The sequence below is a fragment of the Sus scrofa genome, chromosome 5 (assembly GCF_000003025.6).
Source record: "Sus scrofa isolate TJ Tabasco breed Duroc chromosome 5, Sscrofa11.1, whole genome shotgun sequence".
Taxonomy (NCBI): Eukaryota; Metazoa; Chordata; class Mammalia; order Artiodactyla; family Suidae; genus Sus; species Sus scrofa.
This window is the reverse complement of record NC_010447.5, coordinates 21,126,540-21,151,299: the sequence shown is the minus strand read 5'-3', so window position 1 is coordinate 21,151,299 and position 24,760 is coordinate 21,126,540. Positions and strand designations below refer to the sequence as shown.

General features: G+C 55.7%; 1 protein-coding gene across 1 annotated transcript; it reads left to right on the top strand.

Moving 5' to 3' along the window:
• Window positions 425-24,735, top strand: ITGA7 (integrin subunit alpha 7). The gene is given in 30 exon segments (XM_021091233.1): window positions 425-431; window positions 2,909-3,179; window positions 3,258-3,566; window positions 8,370-8,407; window positions 8,410-8,496; window positions 8,590-8,669; window positions 10,022-10,277; window positions 10,770-10,901; window positions 11,162-11,281; window positions 12,143-12,350; window positions 12,455-12,648; window positions 13,331-13,431; window positions 13,553-13,665; window positions 13,806-13,901; window positions 14,015-14,076; window positions 14,199-14,368; window positions 14,770-14,919; window positions 15,498-15,613; window positions 16,218-16,228; window positions 16,231-16,409; window positions 16,490-16,570; window positions 16,677-16,756; window positions 16,896-16,970; window positions 17,124-17,226; window positions 17,992-18,168; window positions 18,344-18,475; window positions 20,885-20,998; window positions 21,185-21,283; window positions 21,388-21,513; window positions 24,049-24,735. Coding segments are annotated over 30 exon segments (3,924 nt in total). The 3' UTR covers window positions 24,286-24,735.

The following is a 24,760-nucleotide window of genomic DNA, read 5'->3' as shown; positions in this document are numbered from 1 at the left end:
TAGTCAGGTTCTTAACCCGCTGAGCCACAACGGGAACTCCCACTAATCTGTTCTTCATCTCTATAGTTTTGTCATTTTGAGACTGTCCTATGAGGGCAGTCGTATGGTACGAGCATTGGTTTTAATTTAATAAATCCCCAAACTCGGAACTCAAAGATAAATGTTCTCTGGCAGGTTATTTATTCCAGTACTGAGCTTGATCCATTCTCTGGATTCCTCCAGTTTCTTCATTCCCCCCCTTAACTTGCAATGATTGTTTTCCACTCCAGCAGTCTGGTCTCATTTCTCCTTTAGGGAAAATCTACATGTCTAAATTTACTAGCTGGTCTGGGACTCTTGCATGTTCTCCGCCTTAACTTTCCCTTCTATTTATAGCCAGGCTAATTTTGGGCGCCTCTCTCTCTTCTTTCCTGCTCCTTCCTCCATGGCGGGTGAGGTGACTTCTGAAATATTTGGGCAGAGGAGGTCAGAAGCAGATTCTTGGCATCTGATTTCAGCGTCGGATTTAGCAGGAGCCAGTGGAGTAAAGATGGAGGGAGGCAGAAGCTGCAGGTGCAGAGAGGAAGGCAGCTGGGGCTCTGAAGGCATTTTGACCCTGGTTGGATGTGTGGGCTCAGAGTCAGGAGTTGGGGTTCTATCCTAATTTTACTGCTCTGCATTCTCACATCAGCTCTTCTCTATTGTTTGGACTCTGAAATAGAAAAAGGATGGAGAGGGACTATCTGGGGGATAATAAAAGTAGGATTATCTTGAGAGCACCTGTTTAGAGATATATGCTATTCCCTGGAGGCGATGGCCACAAGACTAGTGTTGCAAATATGGAGGCTCAAGCTTTCAAATGTATAGTAACTTAATCAGGGCAAGGAATATCTCACTGAGCAGCAGAGTGAGAGTCTGTTTTTTTTTTTCTTTCTCCTGTACCCATGTCATGTGGAAGTTCTCAGGCCAGGGATCAAACCCACGCCACAGCAGCAACCTGAGCCACAGAAGTAACACCACCAGATCCTTAACATGCTGAGCCACCAGGGAACTCCTGGAGCCTATTTTTTTTTTTTGTTTTTTCCCATTTTCTTGGGCCACTCTCGAGGCATATGGAGGTTCCCAGGCTAGGGGTCGAATCGGAGCTGTAGCCACCGGTCTACACCAGAGCCACGGCAACGCGGGATCCGAGCCGAGTCTGCAACCTACACCATAGCTCATGGCAATGCCGGATTCTTAACCCACTGAGCAAGGCCAGGGATGGGACCCGCAACCTCATGGTTCCTAGTCAGATTTGTTAACCACTGAGCCACGATGGGAAGTCCCCTCCTGGAGCCTATTTTTAAAAATTAATTAATTATTTCTTTTTTGGTCAGCCCTCGGCATAGGAGTTCCCCAGGCATAGGCCAGGGATCAGATCCAAGCCAAAGTTGCAACCTATGCTGTAGCTGCATCAATGCCTGATCCTTTACCCACTGTGCTGGGCCAGAGACACTGCCCATCTGGTTGCACCACAGTAGGAGCGCCTTAAATTTTTTTTGATTTTTATTTTTTCCATTATAGCTGGTTTACAGTAGGAACTCTTTAAATTTAAGTCTAATCCTGGACGAAGAATTAAGAGAGACAAAGGAACATGGGAAGAGGAATTAGGGAGAACACGTTTTGGAGCTTTTAAGAAGGGGAGGGAGAAGAGAGAATCTTAAGAATATGATTATGTTTGAGGGGCAAAGAAAACATGAGAGACATTGAGAAACAGCCTGGAGAGATTCTAAGTGGCAGACAAGAAGGGGGAATGGGTGCTCCCTGGTGGTTCATCGGGTTAAGGATCCAGCATTGTCACTATTGTGGCTCAGGTTGCTGCTGTGGTGCTGCTTCCATCCCTAGCCTGGGACCTTCTGCATGCCTTGGGCGTGGCCACCAAAAAAAAAAAAAAAAAAAAAAAGAAAAAAAGAAAGGGGGATAAAGACAGAGTTTGGGATGAGACAAAACCAGAGAATGAGAGAGAGAAGGGAAAGATGGACATACAAATACACACAAGACCAACATCCAGTAAGAGAGAGAACTAGGAAGGGGAGAGGGGAGCAAAAGGGTCCAGTTGTGCCAAATTATTTCCTATCTCTCCTCTTGGCCCCATTTCTGGACTGGAGTTATAAATAGCAGAGCTGGAAAATGCCCTCCCCCTTTGCCTTTGTCTCAGCCTTGGGGGAAGGGAGAAGCAGAGGGACAAGCCTGTGAGTCCCTGTGGGCATCTCTGGGAAGCCCCACCCAGATCCTGCCTGGGCCAACCCAGGATTCTGCCCCCTCCAGTCCCTTCCCCTTTTGAGGGTAGGAAATGTACGATCCTGGCAAAGATCTGGAAGCCGGAGACATCTTTCCCACCCTCTGCCTCTAGGGTCCAATCTCTCTCATCTTGTCCTTCTTTGACAGCCCTTCCTTGCCCCCACCCTAACATCCTCTTCCTATATCATCCTCAGTCTTTTCCTTGTTTTCTCCCTTCATTCCGTCCTTGTTGATCAAACTCTCACCGTTCTTTCTCCATCTCTGTTTTCTACCTGCCTCCTTTGCTCCTTTCCCAGGCCTGTTGAGTTTTTTTTTTTTTTTTGCCCATCTTTCCCTCTATTTCTCTGAACGCGGACGATGTGTCTCCTAGCATAGCCATTGTCACTGCCAGGCTCTGAGGGGGTGGGGTGAGATGGAGCGGGAATTGGTTTGATTCAAGCAGCAGGAGAGGCTCTCTGTGCGTCCATGGAGAGAAGGGAGCCTTAAGGGACCACAATGGACACCACTGCGTCTCTTTCTGTCTGCATCTCTCTCTTCCCAGACTGTCCTTTAGCCTCATCCACTTCCCCTCTCTTCCCTCCCCCTCTCTTCTTTTTTCTCCTTTTCTGCCCCTTTTTACCCGTAATTCTCTCTCCCTCCCCATTCCTAGGCGCCGCCTCCACCACTAGGGCGCTGGGGCAGGAGTTGGGGGGAAGGGGAGAGCGCTGGCGGGGGCGGCGCCGGAGCTGGGGTGGGGCTGGGCGGGGAGGGGAGATCAAGGTCAGTACCGACCCGCAGATAGCCTTCTGGGCATCCCTCTGCGACTCTGGGCGGCTTCTACCTGCCGCGGGACCGAGGGGGCGGGGCGAGGGCGGGACGGGGGCGGTACCCGTGGGAGCGGAGGCGGGACCCCGAGTGGACAGAGGGCTACGGCTGCCGCAGTCGTCCCGGCGGGAGCTCGGGCTGCGGAACCGCGGGAGAAGGGTGGCGAGGCCGAAGACTGGGAGACCCCCCTGAAGGACTAGCGAGACTTGGAGACCAGAGATCCGCCTCGGGAGACCTGGGGTTCAGGGCGCGAGCGTATTTCTTTGCGCTCCCCGGGAGCGCGCGCGAGGGTCGCCCCATGGCCGGGACTCCGGGCCGCGATCCTGGGGGGGGCCCTGGATTTACTACCTTCTTGGATCCCTTCTCGCCGGACTGCTCGTCCCAGGGGCTATCGCCTTCAATCTGGACGTGATGGGCGCCCTGCGCAAGGAGGGCGAGCCGGGGAGCCTCTTCGGCTTCTCTGTGGCTCTGCACCGGCAGTTGCAGCCCCAACGCCAGAGCTGGTGAGTCACTGGACCCTCCCAGAATCCCGGTGCCTGAGCCACAGATGCCCACCCGCTGTCCCCGCGTTCCAGCTCTCAATCTTCCAGCCCCACCAAGACTCAGGTTGCCCACAGATATCCCACACTCCAGCCTAGAGCCTTGTCTCATCTGTCTTGCTTCTGAGACCAAGGGTCTTGCTTTGAGGATGAACTGGAGAGCGTGGTTCTTGTCTTGACTCGGAGCCCTAACTTGTATCCTTGCTCCAGTCCGAGGGCCTGTGGCTCTGCTCCTTCTTCAGGACACTGAACATTTTGCCTCTGCTTAGGGCAGGAGGAGAGAGAGGGAAAGGACAGAGGCTGAAGGTGCCATGGGAGGGATGGAGGGGAGACCCCAGAAATAACTTCCTGCCAGGGCATTGCCATGGGATGGAATGAGAGCAGCAGGAGTCTGGGAGGCCGGGAGAGACCTGCCACTTCTGTGGCTCAAGACCATGGGAAGGCTGGGACAGGACCTGGGAGGGCCTGGCAGTCTGCATAAGGTGGTTGGTGATAAAGAGTGGCAGAGCCCCTTCAAACTGCAGCAGCAGCAGCAGCAGCAGTGAGAGCCAGGAAGGATGCTGCCAGACTATTCCCCTTCCTCCTCAGGAAATTTCCAGCTTGGGGAATCTCAGCAGTGGGGGAAGGCAGGGAAGAGTGAGGGGCAGAGGACAGTTCTGGTTATTTTCTAATCAGTTCAGAACCCATGGAGGAAGACACACTTGTGTGGGGGGACTGGGACCGTCATGCTTGCTGCAATATTGGCTCCAGCTCTGTGTATGGTTTGAAAAAGAGAGGCAGGGAGGGGAAGAAAGCCACCCATCCCTTCTTGCCAGGGGCCTTTTCTCTCCTAGGCCAGCACCTAAGCCACACTAAGTGTCCATTACTGGGATCAATGCTGTCCACTGGGGCTATCTTCTCCCCACTGCTGTGGCCTGGGGGTAGAGGGGAGGGACCAGAGCTCATTTCTCTTCCTCCCCTCAGGGAGGACCGGCTAGCTCTGATCCTTCTTCTTATCCCGGTCATCAGGGAGCAGCGTCAGTGGTCCCCCAAACTTTTGAAGTGATAGTAAGCTACTGAGTTCATCTCTTCTTCAGCCTTCTCTCCACTTCCTCCCTCATCTCTGTCTCCCTCCCTCCCCTTTCCACCATCTGCCAGAGTTCCAGGACTGGAGGCCTTTTTAGGACATGCTGAACTCTCTGAGCTATTTCCAGGCAAATTCTAGGTTATTTTTAATAGCTTGAACTCTTGTCATTTCCCCCTTGTCTCTGAAGGTGGCCCCTGATTCTCTCTTCCAGAGAGCCACGCTGAGGGCATTCCAGAGGGGCCTGACCCCCTCACCCTGCTCTCACTCCAGCAGGGGGCGCTCTGCTCTCTGGTGGTATGTGAGAGGTCAGCTACCTTGCTAAGTCCTGGGCTTTGGGGTCGCAGGTTGCGTTCCCTAGTACTCGCTTTTTGAAAGGCCTCAGCTATGTTGATGTCTTTTAATCTGGCCCTGGGCGTGACTTTGAAGTTTAACCGTCCTGGCTCTGTGATTTCAACCTCATTTATTTCCACCAACTAGAAAATGGAGAAATACAATGGTACCACCCTATAGAGTTATCGTGGGTCTTGAAAGATTTCTTTTTTTTTTTTTAATATTACTCAATGAATTTGTTACATTTATAGTTGTACAGTGATCATCACAACCCAATTTTATACTCCATCCCAAACCCCCAGCATCCCCCCACCCGAAAGAGTTTTTAATATATGTAAAATGCTGAGAATAGCACAAGGCCCCCAGTGGGTGCTGTGAAAGTACCTTTGTTCTTGTATGGAGATCCACAGAGCTGGTGAGTAGCTTTAGTCCCTTACAGAGAGCTTGGATCTAAAGGCTAGGCTGGAGGCTCCTCCCGCCCCGCCTGGGCTGAGCCAACCTTCCAGGCCAAGTACCCTCCCCAGAGGGCCACCCAGATTGAGAGAGTCAGAGAGGGCTGGGCTTGGGTCAGAGCTGGAGCTTTGGGGAACTGAGAGGTGCAGAGGTAGTGGGCTACTCCGTCCACTGAGCCAGGCTCCCAGGGGGTCCCTTTCTCCTAGCTGCCATAGGTTTCTTCCCCCTATCTTTCTTCAGTGGCTGCAGCTGTGGCTACTGTTCTTCCCAGAGGTCTGGGGTGGCTGAGGATCATGGGATACAGCCAAGAAGGGGTGTGTGGCTGGGGCAGAGGTGGAGAGGCTATGGGAACGCTTGCTCCAGGAGGGATGTTCTGGTCTTTTCTCCACCAAGAGTGGGCTGGGTGTAGCTATGCACTCAGCTTCTTTCCTCCGTGTGAACCCTCCCCTCCTCTCTGCTCCCCACCAGTGACCTCCAGGGGCACTGTAAGCCCTGGACACTGACTGTTAGCTTTTCCTAGTTCTTAGTTATGCTCTGACTAGCTGAGCCACTGGGTGTCTTTGTGATTCTGCATAACTTGTGGGTTCAGCAAACACATCTAGACACCTCCTAGGAGGCAAATGCAGAGATGAATAAGGCAGCCCGGGCCTCCAAGGGCTCTTCCTCTCCGGAGGTGGGAGCACCATGGACTTGTCTAAAGCTTACCCATGCTCCCTAGTTTCTTTCTCTGCTGGGGGTACCCCCTTCTCCCTATGCCTCTCTATCTTTTTTGAAAAGTTTTTTTTTTTTTTTTTTTTTTTTGTCTTTTTAGAGCTGCACCTGTGCCATATAGAGGTTCCCAGGCTAGGGGTTGAATTTGGAGCTGCAGCTGCCCGCCTACACCACAGGTGCAGCAACGCAGGATCTGAGCCGCGTCTGCAACCTACACCACTGCTCATGGCAACGTTGGATCCTTAACCCACTGAGCGAGGCCAGGGATTGAACCCGCATCCTTGTGGATATGAGTTGGGTTCGTTGTCGCTGAGTGATGACAGGAACTTTGAAAAGTTATTTTTTAACCAGTTGTTGGGCGTGGTGGAAAAGGCACCGGTCTTGGAGTTAGGGTTTGAATTCCAGCAGACTGCTAATGTCTCTGAGTGAGTTTCCTCATCTGAAGGACAGGCTGAGAGTCCTCGCATAGGATGGTGGTGAAGGTTAAATGAGATATGAGGGTTGCCTGCCTGGCCTGGTGCCTGGCACCCAGTAGAGAGTCATAGATGTTTAATTCCTCATATCCCTGGCATCTAGCTAGGGCCTGACCCATGGTAGGTGCTGACTAAATATTGCTTCCTTTTTTTCGCTAGTGCCTGATGACAGATGGTAGGTTCTCAATAAATAAATAATTGTTAATGAATGCCCCGTGTATGCTCGCTTCCCTTCCATTCCCCCTCCCCCTCTCCTGTGACACCGGCTCTGACACGAGATGACAGCTGCTAAGAGACAGGAGGAGTTGTGGGAAGGGAGAATGGCTCTGTGCCCCATCACAGCTGGCACAGTGCCCCCCAGATGCCTGTCTGCAGTATTGCCCCACATGGCTTTGGGGCCTCACCCCCCCGCCCCCGCCAGTGAGGGAGCGAGAGGAAGTGAGCAGGGGAGAAAGGCCTCCAGGTTTTGTCCTGCTGCTGCTGTTGGGTCTCCTCCTGTGGAGAGAGGACCCTTGTAGCCACCTGGGTGCCGCTCTCCTCGCCTCGACCTCTCCTTCCCTCCTGGCCTGGGGGTTCAGCCCCGGGGGACCCAGGCAGCCTCCATTCCCAGCTTGGTCCTCCCCTGGGGACGAGGCCTTGGCTGTGATCATGGAAAATTGTCCTGCCAAGAAAGTTGCAGCTGGGAAGGCATCCGAGGGGGAGGTAGGGGAGAAGGCTGGGTGGGGGCAGGGTTGGGGGAGGAATGGGGAAGCCATGGATGTGGGGAGCAGCAGGAAGGATGGGAAGGGGGATTCAGGATGTGTGTAGGGGGAAATGGGACTGGAGATAGAATGGGAAACATGCCCCTCCCTCCATGCCAGCTGCAGTGCCTGAATCCTGGGCTGGCAGGATTTCTGGGTGCTGGGTTTTGGATGAGTCCCTTGATGAGGGGGTGAAGGACACAGACTCGTATCTGGTCTGTTGCCTGGCCTTCAAAGCTGGTCCCTGAGCCATCTCATGGGGCCCGTTTGGGCCCCTCGTGCTTTTTTTTCTTCTTCTTTTTTTTTCAGGGCTGTACCCGCGGCATATGAAAGATCCTAGGCTAGGGGGTCCAATCAGAGCTGCAGCTGCCTGCCTACACCACAGCCACAGCAATGCCAGATCCGAGCCGCATCTGTGACCCAAGTTGCAAGTTGCGGCAACGCTGGATCCTTTAATCCACTGTTCGAGGCCAGGGATCGAACCCACATCCTCATGGATATTAGTTGCTTTCTTAACCCGCTGAGCCACAATGGGAACTTCTGGGCTCTTGTTACGTTTGCTCCCAGCATTCTTGGCATTTCTGGGAGGGTTTCAACTGAACTGAGCTTGGGGGAGAGAGCAGAGCTTGGGGATGGGGCCAGGGAGGGTAGGGAAGTCCTGGTCAGGAACAGGTGTTGGGAACAGACGGTTCTTTCAAACAGGCGGTGCTGGCCAGACTGCTTGAGTTGGTGTGTGTGTGTGTGTGTGTGTGTGTGTGTGTGTGTGTGTCTACTTTGTATGTGGTCCCTCATCCAGATAGTATGTGCATACGTAATGTGATGATTGCACAGCCAAGTGTGTTAATTCACCCTTACCAGGACATGGGAAAACTGACTTTTGGCCCTTCGCCTTAGTCTTTCAACATTCTGCCTGGACCCGAGGAGCTGGGCCTGGGCAGCTCTGGGGACATGGAGCGTTCTGGCCACTAACTCCCGCCTTCGCCCCATCGTGCAGGCTGCTGGTGGGCGCTCCCCAGGCTCTGGCCCTGCCTGGCAGCAGGCGAATCGCACCGGAGGCCTCTTCGCTTGCCCCCTGAGCCTGGAAGAGACCGACTGCTACAGAGTGGACATTGACCGTGGTGGTGAGGGCCCTGTGGGGGTGCGGTGGGGGAGCCCGTGAGGAGGGGTGGACTTGGTCTCCTCTCCTCCCCTAATTCCCTGTGTCCCATCTCTAGCCGATGTGCAGAAGGAGAGTAAGGAGAACCAGTGGTTGGGAGTCAGTGTTCGGAGCCAGGGGCCTGGGGGCAAGATTGTTGTGAGTACCGTATCTTCTTCTTCTTCTTTTTTTTTTTTTTGATTTTAATATTTACCATTTTTGTTGGAAAAGATCATAAAAATTGATTTTTAAAAAGAGGGAGGGAGATCCCACTGTGGTGCAGTGGGTTAATGATCTGACTTGTCTCTGTGGAGATGCCGGTTCGATTCTCAGCCCAGTGCAGTAGGTGAAGGATCTGGCATGGCCACAAGGTGTAGGTTGTAGCCGTGGCTTGGATTCAGTCCCTGGCCTGGGAACTTGCATATGCTGTGGGTGTGGCGAAAAAAAAAAGAGAGAAAAACAGTTTGACTCTGTAACAGTAATAGAACTGCAGTTGGTGCCACTTCTTGTGACTATGTGCAAGAGTGGTGTGTGTGTGTGTGTGTGTGTGTGTGTGTGTGTGGTGTGCATATGCACAGATGTGCTTATAGAACTTAGGTTGGCCATATGGTCTGATGGCCTAGTTCCCAGGACCTCAGGGAGATATAAAAATGTGTAAGACATGGTCCCTGTCCTTATAAATTAAAAAACATCTAACCATCCATCCATCCATCCATCCATCCATCCATCCATTTGTCAGACTTACTGAGAATCTTTTAAGCATCAGGCATTGTGCTCATTACTGAGGGAGGACATGTGAACAGAGGGAAAAGCCTGGTCCATGCCTCAGTTAGCCTCCTGCATAGTTACGGAGAGTCTCATTCTCTCTTTTCTGTGTCTCTCTCTTTATCTCTGTGTCATCACCAACATGCACAAACACAACTCACGGGGATAATATGGTTTCTGTTAAGTGAGTGGTAGGGTCCCCAGTCTATAGACATCTGATGGAGGAGTAGAGAGCAAAGACCCCTGCAGGTGGAGGTGATTTGAGCCAGGATTTCAAGAATAAGCAGTAATGGGGAGTGGAGAGGGGAGGAGGTTCCTTGCAGATGAGGTGGTGGCATTTAGAAAGGTTTAGAGGCAGGACGAAGCTGGGCGTGTTGGGATATTCCCATCTGGCAGGATAAGGAGGCAGGAGTTCTGGGTGCCAGCTTAGTTGTGCTGTGGGTGCCCGGGCAGAATGTGGAACGAGGGCTTCTTCCTGCTGGGGTGAAGCAGTGGGTGCAGAAGATAGGGAAGGGCGTTATGTACATACCTGCCTAACACTGGGCAGGTGGTGGTGGCGGTGGTGCCCAAGTGATGCCCGCAGAGTGTGTGTGTTTATGTGTGTGTTTGTGCATGCATGTGCACATGTGCACCTCGCGTGCCCCTGGGTGCACATGAACCAGTGTCTGCCAAGTGTCCGCAATGGGCAGCGTGGCTTGAGCTGGTCCTGGCCCTTGCAGTGGACCCATCCTCCTTTCCTCCCACAGACCTGTGCGCATCGATATGAGGCGCGGCAGCGTGTGGACCAGATCCTGGAGACGAGGGACGTGATTGGTCGCTGCTTTGTGCTAAGCCAGGACCTGGCCATCCGTGACGAGCTGGATGGTGGGGAGTGGAAGTTCTGCGAGGGGCGCCCCCAAGGCCACGAACAATTTGGATTCTGCCAGCAGGGCACGGCTGCTGCCTTCTCCCCCGACAGCCACTACCTCCTCTTTGGGGCCCCAGGAACCTATAACTGGAAGGGTGAGTCACTCCCTGGGGAGGGGAGAAGGGGATCAAGATGTCCCAGTACCTTGGAGAAGGGGTTGGGGATAGCACGTGGCCGAGCACGCCCATATGTTCACTGCCATGGAGCCCTGGGGCTCTGCCACGCCTCCCACCGCCGTCACGCCAGCACCCACAGGAACGGGGCTGTCTCCTCTCCTCTGCATGGCCGAGAGCTCCATCACCTGCTGGCATGAGCCCCACATGCCCGGTGGGGGCCCGCATGCTCCAACACACCAGCTCACACTTCATCACTCCCATTCCCATCTCCGCACGCTGCCACTGGCTGGGCTGACACTTGGTGAGTGTGATGCCAAGTCTGGGGGACCCTAGGCAGCTGGCGTTGGGGAGGGGGTGGAGATAGAGTTGGAAAGGAGAGGAGGGGCTTCCCTGGGTGCCTGTCTACTTCGTGTCCAGCTCGTGGGTGCTCCTGGCTCCCTGCCCTGGGCACTAACAGGTCTGTCCTTGCAGGCACGGCCAGGGTGGAGCTCTGTGCCCAGGGCTCGGCGGACCTGGCACATCTGGACGACGGGCCCTACGAGGCGGGGGGTGAGAAGGAGCAGGACCCCCGCCTCATCCCAGTCCCTGCCAACAGCTACCTTGGTAGGGACCCCTCCCGGCCCAGAGCTGCTCTAACCCTCTGCTCCTCTCTCTCGCCCTCCCTTCTCCACGCTCCCGTCCTTCCGTCTCTGTCTCTCTCTGTCTCCTCTCTCTGGTCTCTGTGTCTCTCTCGTGTTCTCTCTCCACTTCCTCCTCTTCTACCTTCTTGCCTCTCTGTCTGCCTCTGTCCGCCCTCCCCCGTGACCCCGCCTATGGATGTCCCTTCCCTGGTGTCTCCCCCGCCCCCCCCCGCCCCCCCGCAGGGTTGCTCTTTGTGACCAACATTGATAGCTCAGACCCTGACCAGCTGGTGTATAAAACTTTGGACCCTGCTGACCGGCTCCCAGGACCAGCCGGAGACTTGGCCCTGAATAGCTACTTAGGTTTGTAAGCTCCCCTGCACGTCCTCCCGGGCCCTGGGCGCTTGGCCTGGCCTTCCCTCCTCTCTTGCCCGGCCCCCCAACACACACCCAGAGAAGTACCCATGGGGTCCAATTTACAGAAAAGAGCTGAGCCCAGTGACTGGCCCCAAGGAGAAGAGGCCCCAGGGGTGATAACCTAGGGCCCTGAGAACGGGGGTCTCCATGGAGGAGATCCAGGTGGGCTGAGACTGTGCTGCAAGGAAGGAGGCGAGACCCCTGGGGGACTTTCTCTGAGGGGTGGGTGGTGGGCACATGGGGAGGAAGGTACAACTGTGTTGGTAAGTCCCTCTCATCATCTCATCTGCATCCTTCTGCAGAAGAGGAAGAAACGAGGCCTGGGAGATGTTTGGGTGAATCAAGTGCTTGCCCTCTTGTCTTCCCCCCACCCCCTCCCCCGGTCCCATCCATTGAAGACTTCCTCTCCTTGCCAGGGTGGTGGGAGTGGGGGGGCCGAGAAGGTGAATGGGAGGGGAGCCTGCTGTGTGCAAGAGGGGAGAGCAACTCCCCGGGAATCTCCTGGGGTCCCTGCCCCAGCTGCTACAGCCTCAGCCCCCTGCGCAGTCACCTGGTTGTCTCAGCCGTTGCCTTTCTCCTTCCTCCCCAGTCACTGAGGCTGAGAGCATTGCATCTCTGGTGCCAAACTCCCATCTCTGGAAGGGGAAGGCTGCCAGGCCTCTGGGGGTGGGCGGGGAGGCAAGTGGTCCAGCGCTGGTGGTGGTGCCTTGGGGGGCACCTCCACCTCTTGGCAGGGTGGGAGGGGCTGCCACCCACCTGGCTGGAAGTCTTGTGGGGACTGCTCACTGGTGAGTTGCCCCCGTCCAGGTTTCTCCATTGACTCGGGGAAGGGTTTGGTGCGAGCAGAGGAGCTGAGCTTTGTGGCAGGGGCCCCCCGTGCCAACCACAAGGGTGCTGTGGTCATTCTGCGCAAAGACAGCGCCAGTCGCCTGGTGCCCGAGGTTCTGCTGTCTGGGGAGCGCCTGACCTCCGGCTTTGGCTACTCGCTGGCTGTGGCTGATCTCAACAGTGACGGGTGAGAGTGGGCGGAGGGGAGTGGAGCCCGAGGGGGGCTGGCCTCTCCTCCTGACTCCCCTGACTTGCGAGGACCCCACACTGACTGTCTTCCTCTCCCCATAGCTGGACAGACCTGGTAGTGGGTGCTCCCTACTTCTTTGAGCGCCAAGAAGAGCTGGGGGGTGCCGTGTATGTGTACATGAACCAGGGGGGTCACTGGGCTGGGGTGTCCCCTCTCCGGCTCTGCGGCTCCCTCGACTCCATGTTTGGGATCAGCCTGGCTGTCCTGGGGGACCTCAACCAAGACGGCTTCCCAGGTGTGACTGGGAAAGGGTTTGGGGGGGGGGGCTGGGCGGGGGGGGGCGGCTTCTGAGGGCTCAGGGAGAGAGGCAGCCTGGGCTCACGTCTGGGCTTCACCATTTACCAGCTTTGTGGCTTTGGGCAAGTACCCTTCCTGAGCTAGTGATACCTGCAGAGTAGCTGAGAGGATTAAAAATGACACATGTAAGATACCCAGGACTTCGTAGCCTCTCGATAAAATAGAAAACATAGCTCCTGTTGTGGCGTAGTGGGTTAAGAACCTGACTAGTCTCCATGAGGATGCGGGATTGATCCCTGGCCTTGCTCAGCGAGTTAAGGATATGGCGTTGTCGTGAGCTGTGGTGTAGGTCACAGATGTGGCTCGGATCCCATATGGCTGTGGCTGTGGTGTAGGCTGGCAGCTATGGCTCCTATTCGACCTCTAGCCCTGGGAGCTTCCATATGGTGCAGAGGTGGCCCTGAAAAGACAGGAAGGAAGAAAGAGAAAGAAAGAAAGGAAGAAAGAAAGAAAACAACAAAAAAAGAACCAACCACCACCACCAAAAAAAATCACCAAATGGAACTTAAAAAAAAGAAAACATAGGATATGGAACTGAGTGACTGAGGAAAGTTGGGGCTCGGACCTTGGGCCTCCCCATCCCCCACCCAGGTCTGATTGCCTCTCTCCCCCCTCTGCAGACATTGCTGTGGGCGCTCCCTTCGATGGGGATGGGAAAGTCTTCATCTACCATGGGAGCAGCCTGGGGGTTGTGGCCAAACCTTCCCAGGTGAGGGGAGTGGTTGGGATGCGGGAGTGGGGTGGGTGATGGAGGGGGCGCAGCGGCAGAGGGCAGGGAGGCAGACACTGGGGGTGATGGGTGGGGAGGCTGACAGTCTGGTCCCGCAGGTACTGGAGGCGAGGCCGTGGGCATAAAGAGCTTTGGCTACTCTCTGTCGGGTGGCCTGGACGTGGATGGGAACCATTACCCGGACCTGCTGGTGGGCTCCCTGGCGGACACTGCTGTGCTCTTCAGGTGAGCCCTCCCTCTCTGCCGCCTTCTACTTCCCCGGGGCCCCCTCCAGGGCCAGATCTGCCACTGAAGGGTCCACTGCCTCCCTCTTTCCCAGCCTTCTGTTCTCATGTTCCCCGTGCCCTTGACTCCCCATTCCCCAGGGCCAGACCCGTCCTCCACGTCTCTCACAAGGTCTCTATTCTTCCACCAACCATTGACCTAGAACAGCCCAACTGTGCCGGCGGCCACTTGGTCTGGTGAGGTGGCATCCTGGGGGAGGGCAGAGGGGTCTCCCTTGTCTGCCCAATTCGGCACTGGGGCAGGAGTGGGCAGGAACCTTGGCTTATCGGCCTCACTTTTGCCCCCACAGCATAGATCTGAGGGTCTGTTTCAGCTACTCTGCATCGCCCAGCAGCTACAGCCCTGTTGTGGGTGAGTGCGCCCCCTTCCTCCCCCCACCGCAGGGTTTCAGGGCGGGTCACTCCGAGGTGGAGAGAAGGGCTGATTGGAGCCCTTCCCCAGCTCACGGGCCCCTCCCCTCCCACCTGCCACAGCCCTGGATTACGTGTTAGATGGGGACACAGACCGGAGGCTCCGGGGCCAGGTCCCCCGGGTGACCTTCCTGAGCCGTAGCCCGGATGACCCCAAGCACCAGGCCTCAGGCACCGTGTGGCTGAAACACCAGCGTGACCAAGTGTGTGGGGACACCATGCTCCAGCTTCAGGTGGATGCTGACTCCTTGGCCTCCGAGGGTCATTGCTATTGCATCATCTCTTCTGGAGTCCTCTCAGCTTCTTCCCTAACACACGCTCACACCTCATTCTAAGATCTTGACTTTGGGGAAAGCTCCGCTTTACCTGCTGCCTTCTGGCATCTCCTGTCAAGTCCTGCAGATGACAATGGCAGGTTCCGTCTTCACTTGTGGTCCTCAAAACCCTAAATCCTGGTTCCCTTCTCCACCCTAGTCGCTCTCCCTTCTCCTTGCCCAGTTCTCCATCTCTCTCTTTCATCTGCTTGAGCCTTCTCCAGGTTCAGGATCTGTCCTATGTCTGGCTGGGGCTTGGGCGGGCCGGGGCCAGGGCCTGGGGGTTGCTCTTGTATCCACGTCTATCTTTGCTTTTCCAGGAGAATGTCAAAGACAAACTTCGGGCCATTGTGGTGACCCTGTCCTATAGTCTCCAGACCCCTCGGCTCCGGAGACAGGCTCCGGGGCAGGGACTGCCCCCAGTGGCCCCCATCCTGAATGCCCATCAGCCCAGCACCCAGCGGACAGAGGTGAGCTTGGGTTCTGCTTTAGCCCAGGAAGAGGAACTTGGAGGGACAATGACCATGGTTCTTCACCAGTGACACCGTTCATACCTTGCAAAACTTTTTCACGTTACCCTAATCATTCCTCATATCTCTAGGGGCTCAGATGTACCTCAGATGTAAAATGCCCCAGTCATTCAGGGTCCCAGGGTGGCGGGGGGTCTGCCACATTCAGATGTGGTCTCCTGGGTCCTTAGGTCATTTCCATCCCAGTCAGCTGAAGGGGAGCGTGGCGCTCAAATGGTTTTCTTGGCTGGTCTGGAAGTGCTGCTCTCCACTTCTGTTCATGGTCTAAGTCAGTGACACGCAAGAAAGGCTGAGGAAATGTGACCTTGCTGTGGACTAGTCCGCTGGTCTCTCCCACGGCAGAAAACTTGTAATAGTTCCATCGTTTTACTGATGAGGACACAGCTCAGCGTGGTTGAGGGACTGGCTCGATATCACACAGCTAGGAAGCTGCAGAGTTGGACCCGCTCTCCCCTGCCATACGTCCTGGCGACACATTCAGCCCCTGGGAATGACCCCCTCCTCAAATCTTTCCCCAGATCCACTTCCTGAAGCAAGGCTGTGGTGAAGACAAGATCTGCCAGAGTAATCTGCAGCTGGTCCACGCCCGTTTCTGTGCCCGCGTCAGCGACACGGAGTTTCAGCCTCTGCCCATGTGAGGGGGAGCGAGGGAGCAGGTGGGGGTGGGAAGGCGAGAGTTCCTGGGGTGGAAGGCAGTCTGCTGGGAGGGCCAGGCGGGGTGGGGCGAGCCTACGGGAAGGGGTTGGGGAGTTGGGGGGTTGGGGGGCTGGTGGTGGAAGGTGGGGAGCCCCTGCTCATAGCTCAGAAGTTGAGGACAGTGATAGCCCACAGGGCGCCCCCCAGCAGGGCATGACGGTCCTTCAGCATACAGATAAATTGATGCAGTTCAAGTATATCTCATTGTGAAGGCTTCATAACCCTGTGAGGAAGGAGTTGTTATTAGCCCCGCTTTATAAATGGAGGATGGAGGTCAGGAGAGGTTAAGTGATTTGCCCAAGATCAGTAAGTGGTGGAGCTGGGACCAGAACGGAGGCCCCCTGACTCCCAGTCTTGATTCTCTCAAGTCTGAGGCTCAGACCAGTGTGCGAGGTGCTCTGGAGACACTGTGGGTGGGAGGAGAGGTTCTGGAATAGGGCAGGGGCAGCATGCCTGGGGGAGGGGCGGGGGTGGGGGTGGGGTGGGGCGAGAGGCGGGTCGAGGTGTTCGGATCTTAGAGTGCATGAGATCTGACCCTCCAGGGATGCGGATGGGAGACAGCCCTGTTCGCGCTGAGTGGGCAGCCAGTCATCGGCCTGGAGCTGAAGGTCACCAATCTGCCCTCGAACCCAGCCCAGCCACAGGCTGACGGGGATGACGCCCACGAAGCCCAGCTCCTGGTCACCCTCCCCGCCTCTCTGCACTACTCAGGAGTCCGGGCCCTGGACTCTGCGGTGAGGACCCAGGGCTGGGTGGGGTGGGGTCCTGGGGGCTCCGGTAACCCAAGCTGACCTCTCCTCCCGCCCCAATCCAGGAGAAGCCGCTGTGCCTGTCCAATGAGAATGCCTCCCACGTCGAGTGTGAGCTGGGGAACCCCATGAAGAGGGGTGCCCAGGTTGGCGCATCTGCCCTTATCCCTGACTGAGTGGCTCTCTAACCCCTGACCCCTCCCCAAGGCCCTCGCCCTCCTGGACGCTAATCTTCCTCCACCCTTGGTGCAGGTCACTTTCTACCTCATCCTTAGCACCTCGGGGATCACCATTGAGACCACGGAGCTGGAGGTGGAGCTGCAGTTGGCCACGTGAGGCTCCTGGGGCCAGGGTGGGTGAGGGCGGGGGCAGCTGGCTTGAAGTCCCCCTGGGAGGGGCCCTGCTGTCCTCACCTGACCCTTGGGGGCGGTGCCTGTGCCCGCTGCCCACACCTGCCCTGCCGCCCTCCAGGATCAGTGAGCAGGAGCTGCATCCGGTCTCTGCCCGCGCCCGTGTCTTCATCGAGCTGCCGCTGTCCATCACGGGGTAAGTCCAGCCCAGGCGGGCACCTCCCCCGGAGGGGTGGGCGTTGCTCCTCCTCGAACCCAGACCTGGGACCCGCCTGACCTGGCCTGACCCTCCTGACCCTCCATCAGGCCCCAGGCCTCCTCAGCCCCTGTTCTGACCTCTTCTCTCCAGGGTGGCCATTCCCCAGCAGCTCTTCTTCTCCGGCGTAGTGCGGGGTGAGAGCGCCATGCGGTCTGAGCGGGATGTGGGCAGCAAGGTCAAGTATGAAGTCACGGTGAGTGTCCTGGTGAGGCCCCTGCCTTCTTGGCACAGAGGACAAGCTGAGTCATGTCCCAAGGGCTATGGCTCTTCTCCTGGGTGGCAGCCTGGTGGTCGGGTGCATTTGAGGCCATTGCCAGCTCCTGGGTCTTGGCTGTGGGCAGGTGTTTGTGTTGGGGCCTCAGTTGACCATTTCCTGCTCATTCCTGACGAGATGTCTCATCTGCTGGTCTGGGGAGGCCATGAGGGCCCAGAGGAGCATCTCTGCCCGAGGCCTCAGCTGGGGGAAGGGGACGTGGGAGGAGGGCTGTCTCTCCCCAGAACTCTGCCCTTGCTTGGCTGGGGCCTCCCCGCACCTCCTGGTGACATCTCCGGATTTTCCTGGCTTCGGGGTGGGCAGAGAATGGTGCCTGGATCTAGGATCCTGAGTCTTTTTTTTTTTTTTGTCTTCTTAGGCTGCACCCGCGGCATATGGAGGTTCCTAGGCTAGGGGTCATATCAGAGCTGTAGCCACCAGCTTACACCACAGCCACAGCAATGCAGGATCCAAGCCATGTCTGCGACCTACACCACAGCCCACAGCAACCCCGGATCCTTAACCCACTGAGCAAGGCCAGGGATCGAACCCTCATCCTCATGGATGCTAGTCGGGTTCGTTAACCATGGTAGGAACTCTGCTGAGTCTTTTGGAAGCCAGGCTTCCTGAGGCCCTGCCCACAGCCCCCCAACCCCTCATCCCTGTGGATTTAGGGTCTGTCTTTCATACTCTCTGTGTCCACAGGTCTCCAACCAAGGCCAGTCACTCAATACCCTGGGCTCTGCCTTTCTCAACATCATGTGGCCCCACGAGATTGCCAATGGGAAGTGGCTGCTGTACCCCATGCGCGTGGAGCTGGAGGGTGGGCAGGGGCCTGGGCAGAGGGGACTCTGTTCCCCCAGGCCCAACATCCTCTACCTGGTGAGGCTGAGGCGCGGTGGGCTGGGTGCTGAAGCAGGGTGGGTGGGGTCAGACTCTGGGAAGGGTGCTGCGGGGTTGGGGGCGTGTGGGTGGGGGTAGGAAGGTGCTGGAGGGGAGATGCCATCTCAGGATTGCTGCGTTGGAGGGACCATCATGGGCTCCCTCCCCACCTCAGGATGTGGACAGCAGGGACAGGAGGCGGCGGGAGCTGGGGCGGCCAGAGCAGCAGGAGCCTCGGGAGCAGCCGGAGCCCAGCACCTCCTGGTGGCCAGTGTCCTCTGCTGAGAAGAAGAAAAACATCACCCTGGTGAGGACAGGGCACATGTGCTGCAGCCAGACTGGGGGGAGCTTGGCAGAGGATGCTGGGGGGTGGGGAGCGCATGGAGCTTCAGGGTGGGTGGCCTGTCAGAGGTGTGATGATCAGATCCCTGGGGCAAGTTGGCGAGACAGGTCATGTCATGCTTGTGGGGCAGCTGCTGCAGCCACAGCTTCCCCCACACTCACCAGGTGTTCCTTCCAGAGCAGGGCCCTTATCTACAGCCAGTTAGTTACCCAGGAGTCGATTCTCCTTGCATTTACATAAAAGATCACATTTTATAGGGGGTGGGATGGTTTTAGCTCCTCGAGATCTGTTTGTTGTTCTTTTGCATTCTTTTGGACAAAAAGTCCGTATGCATAGGGAGACCTGCTTGATTTTCACAATGTCAAAAATACTAAGTTTTAAATGGTTTTAATAAATTGATAGTATATTTATGGGACTCACTAAGTCTATCCTTTTTGAGCCGTTTTGCCTCCCTTTTTCCTGCCCGGTTCACATTGGTTTGTTCCTGAAGCGAATTTATGGAGCAGGCTAGCGTACTCTGCGCTGTCCCTTCTAGGATGGCGCTGGCAGTGAGATTGTGGAGGGACACAGATTAGGGAGGTGCTTGGCCTGGTGGCAAGAAGGTGAATCCCAGGTGTGGAAGGATGGACAACAGAGGCAAAATGTCAAGTAGACCTTTGCAGGGGGAGGTCAGCAGTTGGGCCAGCTCTGGTGGCATCTGTCTGGGAGGGAGTTTCACTGGCCCATCCCTCCTGGGGCCTCCATTTCTCTGCTACCCTGAGAGCCTGATGCAAAACAAACAAAGGCACCTCAGGAGTACCACGAACTTGTGTAATTGCTGTTTTCCTATTATATGTTTTCTCCATGTGACTGATTTCTTCTGAAGGGCTACTCCCCCCTCCCCTTTTATTTGGTTGCATTCGTAGCATGCAGAATTTCCTGGGCCAGAGATGGAACCTGTGCCACAGCAGTGACAATGCTGGATCCTTCACCTGCTGAACCACAGGGAACTCCCAGGGCCACTCTTTTTTTTTTTTTTTTTTTTGTCTTTTTGCCTTTTCTGGGGCCCATCCTGGAGCATATGGAGGTTCCCCGGCTAGGGGTCTAATTGGAGCTGTAGCCACAGGCCACAGCAACGTGGGATCCGAGCTGCATCTGCAACCTACACCAGACCTCACAGCAACGCCAGATCCTTAACCCACTGAACAAGGCCAGGAATCGAACCCTCAGCTTCATGGTTCCTAGTTGGATTCGTTAACCACTGAGCCATGACGGGAACTCCCAGGGCCACTCTTTTTGATAAGAACTTTGAAATGGATAATTTTACTTAAGATGACTTTTAGACACATTAACCAAGAATTCTTGAATTGTTTAAAGTGGTGAAATAAAGGATGATGTAAAGAATATGAACACTCCCCAAACCATTCTTCTGTATAGGAGGTGTGATGAATAGAACATTAACTTTTAGGCAAAAGAGGAGTTCTGGTTGTGGCTCAGTGGAAAAGAATCCCACTAGTGTCCATGAGGATGTGGGTTTGATCCCTGGCTCGCTCATGTGGGTCAGGGATGTGGCATTGCCCGAGCTCTGGTATAGGCTGACAGCTGCAGCTCTGATTCCACCCTCTTGCCTGGGAACATCCATATGCCATGGGTGTGGCCCTAAAAAGCAAAAATAAATAAAAATAAAAGCTACTCGCACTGTGTCTTTAATTTTTTTTTTTTTTAAGGCAATGAGCCATTAGGTGAGATTGGGCCAAATAGATTTAGGTCAGGCCTGGAAGGAACAGGGCCTAAGTCCTCTGTCCCCTCAGCAGCTGTTGGGACAGCCTTCTCCTCCTTCACTGAGTTTGGGTTTCACAGAGGAGTACAGCTTTGCCCACTCTGGGCCAAATACCTGCTCCACTTCTTACCTGAGGCAGGGTACCTGGCCTCTTTGAACTTTAATTTCCTAGTTTGAAAATGGGGATGATAATAAGATGCCCCTTGCAGGACAGTTGTGAATTTAAATGAGTAAGCACTACCACTTGTGCATAGTAGGTGCTCAGTAAATGGGACTGTCATTAGGTAGCATAAGCATCTACTGGGGAAGCTACTCTGCCTGTTGCTGTCAAGAGACCCCCTCCCTGCTCCCATGTCAATAGCCCAGATTTGAGGTAGGCTTCTCTTTTGGACCATAGGAATGGTCTGGGAAGACTTCCTGGAGGAGGGGGGTTTCCTGGAATCCAAGAAAGGAAAAATGGGAGAGATATTGAGTGAGAAGCCAGGAGAAGAAGGGGCTCATGGAGGGATGGAAGAAGGCCCAGGGAAGACTGAGTGACCATGTTTGTCTGGGCCGTGGGTACCTCAATGGCATGGGGCCATGTGGCTCAAAGCCCTCCTTGTCCTTGTCCCCAGGACTGCGCCCGGGGCACGGCCAACTGCGTGGTGTTCAGCTGCCCTCTCTACAGCTTTGACCGCGCGGCTGTGCTGCATGTTTGGGGTCGCCTCTGGAATAGCACCTTCCTGGAGGTGAGAACACCGCTGGGCGCTGGATTGGGCACCCTCTTCTCCAGCCGCCCCTCTGGACTCACTTCTCCTTCTACCTCCTCCCTGTCCAAATGCAGCACACTCTTTGCCCATTGCATTTGCAACTTCAGGTGCTGGGGGAAGGTGGGCCGCAGGCACTTCAGAGGGTCTCCTTGCATGTGCCCTTAGGAGTACTCAGCTGTGAAGTCCCTGGAGGTGATTGTCCGAGCCAATATCACCGTGAAGTCCTCCATCAAGAACTTGCTGCTCAGAGATGCCTCCACGGTGGTAAGCTGCTGCAGGGCTGGGGAGCTGGGGCTGGGGCATCTCTCTCTTCTCTCCTGTGGCTCCTGTGGCTCCAGCCCTTGTTCCCTTAACCCCTCACTCTCCAGATCCCAGTGATGGTGTACTTGGACCCCGTGGCTGTGGTGGCAGGAGGAGTCCCCTGGTGGGTCATCCTCCTGGCTGTACTGGCTGGGCTGCTGGTGCTGGCGTTGCTGGTGCTGCTCATGTGGAAGGTGAGGCTTGGGGGAGGTGCCGGGGCTGGGCCCCGCCCTGGTCAGGCAGGTGGACTTTGGTGGTGGGGTTCTCTCACCACACACTCTCCCATTTACCCAGCAAATCTGCATTGAACACTTACCCTGTGTGTACCAGGGACTCTATCTGGCCCTGGATGTTTCAGAGATAAGTCAGATGCAGATCTTATTCTCAGGGATTTTACAATTCGGTGGGAGAGGGGAGCCTCGCAGTCAAGGATAAGGCAGAGGGCTAAGTCAGGGAAGTGCAGGAGTTCCCTTTGTGGCTCAGCGGTAAGGAACCCAGCTAGCATCCATGAGGATTTGGGTTCAATCCCTGGCCTCACTCAGTGGGTTAAGGATCAGGTGTTGCCATGAACTGTGGTGTAGATTGCAGACCCGGCTTGGATCTGGTGTTGCTGTGTCTGTGGTATAGGCCAGCCATTGCAGCTCCAATTCAACCCCTAGCCTGGGGAAAGAAAAGAAAAGAAAAGAAAAGAAAAGAAACAAGAGAAGAAAATTCAGTGGAAATTCAGAGGGGGGAATGCTTGAGAGCAGAGGGTCCTGGAAGAAGTGGGGATAGTAGGATCTGGATGTGGGGCGATGGAAGGAAGCCATGGAGGCAGGGGAGTGTGGTCTGATTTAACGAGAACATGGTGGGTAAGGCTGGGAAGGAAACCATGGCCAAGAAAAGCAACCAATATGGAGAACTGCCTCGGGGAACCATCACCAGGACTGAACGTGGAATCTCCACATACCAGGCTCTCTGCAGAACCATTGTTGTACACACAGAGTGTGGCCAGAAACACATTTGCCCTGTGGGCTCCACCTGAGAGCACATGCATGCGTATGTCAGCACAGAGAATCACGTACATCGCCGTGGTCAGCCCCTGAACCAGAGGTTGCATCCAGTTCTGTGGAACCATGCGTGCCCTTCGGGCTCTATGGAGACACTCCCCCGACCCCAGGACCAATCACAGACCAAGCACACCCTCTTGAAAATATGGGTCAGCACTGGGCCAACACTCTGGGCATTTAGACTGTTAGGAGCCTTGCCATTCTTTTTTTAATTTTAATTATTATTATTATTATTTTGTCTTTTTGCCTTTTCTAGGGCCGCTCCTGTGGCATATGGAGGTTCCCAGTCTAGGGGTCGAATTGGAGCTGTAGCCGCTGGCCTACGCCAGAGCCACGGCAGTGCTGGATCCAAGCTGCGTCTGTGACTTACACCACAGCTCACGGCAATGCCAGATCCTTAACCCACTGAGAAAGGCCAGGGATCGAACCTACAACCTCGTGGTTCCTAGTCAGATTTGTTAACCACTGCGCCACAATGGGAACTCCAGCCTTGCCATTCTTAAAGGAGATTGATGCCTTCTAGAAACTGGCTCCAGAATCTCTGCTCCCTGCGCCCGTAGAAGGGGGATAAAGCAGAGATGGGGACCCTGTCCCTTCTCAGTCTCCCATCTGCCACCTCTGTGCTCCCTTCCTAATTACCTCCCAGTGTGGCTTCTTCCATCGGAGTGGCCAGAGCTCATCTTTCCCCACCAACTATCACCGGGCCCGTCTGGCCGTGCAGCCCTCGGCCGTGGAAGCTGGGGGTCCAGGGACTGTGGGGTAATTGTGGTGTATGCACATGTGTGTGTGTGTGTGCAAATAAGGGTGCGCACGTGTGGGTCTATATGTACGTGAGTGTGAGGACCAGGAATGTGTAGGGTGGAGAAAGGAGGCTGCACGAGGGTGTGTGAATTCCAGGACCTGGGGCGGGAGGTGACTGTTAGGATGAGGTTATGAGGTTATGTGTTGTGTGCACAGCCTGGGGCATGCACAAGGGGCAGGGGGGCTCCTGGAGTGTGAGCATGCGGGAGTGCAGGGAGGTGCCGTGCATGTCTTTCCTGTGGGCATGAATGTGCAGATGAAAGTGCAAGGAGGTGCGGTGCAGTCGAGCATGTAGGAGTCCTGAGTGGGAGTGTGTGAGGGGCACATTTCCTTCTTGATATGTAAGGGCCAGCATGTTCATGACTTTGGGAGGGTCCAGGCTACGATATTCATAGAGGAGTGGGTGTTGCCGTCGGGAGGTGCTGCCCGGTACCCAAGAGATGTGTGTGGGGGGCTTGAGAGGAATCATTCTGGAGTTTTCAGGGGTCTCAGAAGCCGTGATTTTCCTCAGATCTTGTTGGTATTGGGGATGTTACTGGGGATCTTACAAAGCTTGGGGTGCTGGTGGTGGAAAGCTTTGGGGTCAGTGGTCCTGATGTTGTACCTTCAACCCCCTCTTTCAGGGTCCTGCACCCCAGGCCCCCCTTGTGGTCTCTCTCTTGCTGTGAGTGAGAACCTGGGCGCCCAGCATGGATGGCGGCACCCGTGGGGGCTCTGACTACACTAGCTCTGTCCCACCTAGCTCCTTTCTGCTGCCATTGGTGCTTTCTGTCCCAGGGATGGTGGAGGCAAGAAGCTGGGCCGTGCGGGGCAGCTGCTCCCAGGACCTCAGCCCCGCAGCCCCGCAGACTCCTCATGTCCGGCCTGCTGTCCTTCCAGATGGGATTCTTCAAGCGAGCGCGGTACCGGTACCCCGAAGCCACCGTGCCCCAGTACCATGCGGTGAAGATCCCGAGGGAAGACCGGCAGCAGTACAAGGAGGAGAAGACAGGCACCATTCTGAGGAACAACTGGGGAAGCCCCCGGCGGGAGGGCCCCGACGCACACCCCATCCTGGCTGGGGATGGACACCCCGAGCTGGGCTCCGATGGGCATCCTGTGCCAGGCACTGCCTAGCTTCCTTGGTCCCAGCCTGGCCCGTGGGGCCCATGCACCCCTTCCCCAGGGATGGGGATGAAGAGGGTAGACCCGGTAGCTGGTGTCCCATCAGGGTTTGGTACCATCTGTTTCCTCAGGGGCACCTTCTCCCCATGAGGACCACCCCCACACCTCCCCTTAGGATGCTGTGAGATGCGGGGATAGATCAAGGATGAGTCGTCGGGGAGGGGGAGAAGGGCAGCAATATCCTGAGGCAACGGTGTCCCTCCCTCTCCCATTCACCCTGTGGGACGGGACCCCAAGGACCTGTCTCCCTGAAAGTGCCTTAAGCCCAGAGAGCGGGGAGGAGGTTATGTCGCTGACTCAGGGGCTCTTCCCTTCCTAGCATCCCCTCTCCTCTGACCTTAGTTTGCTGCATCGGTCTAGTGGATTTTGTCTATTTATTAAAACAGATATTTGAGGACAAAACCTCTGGCTCCTTTGCTGAGTCCTG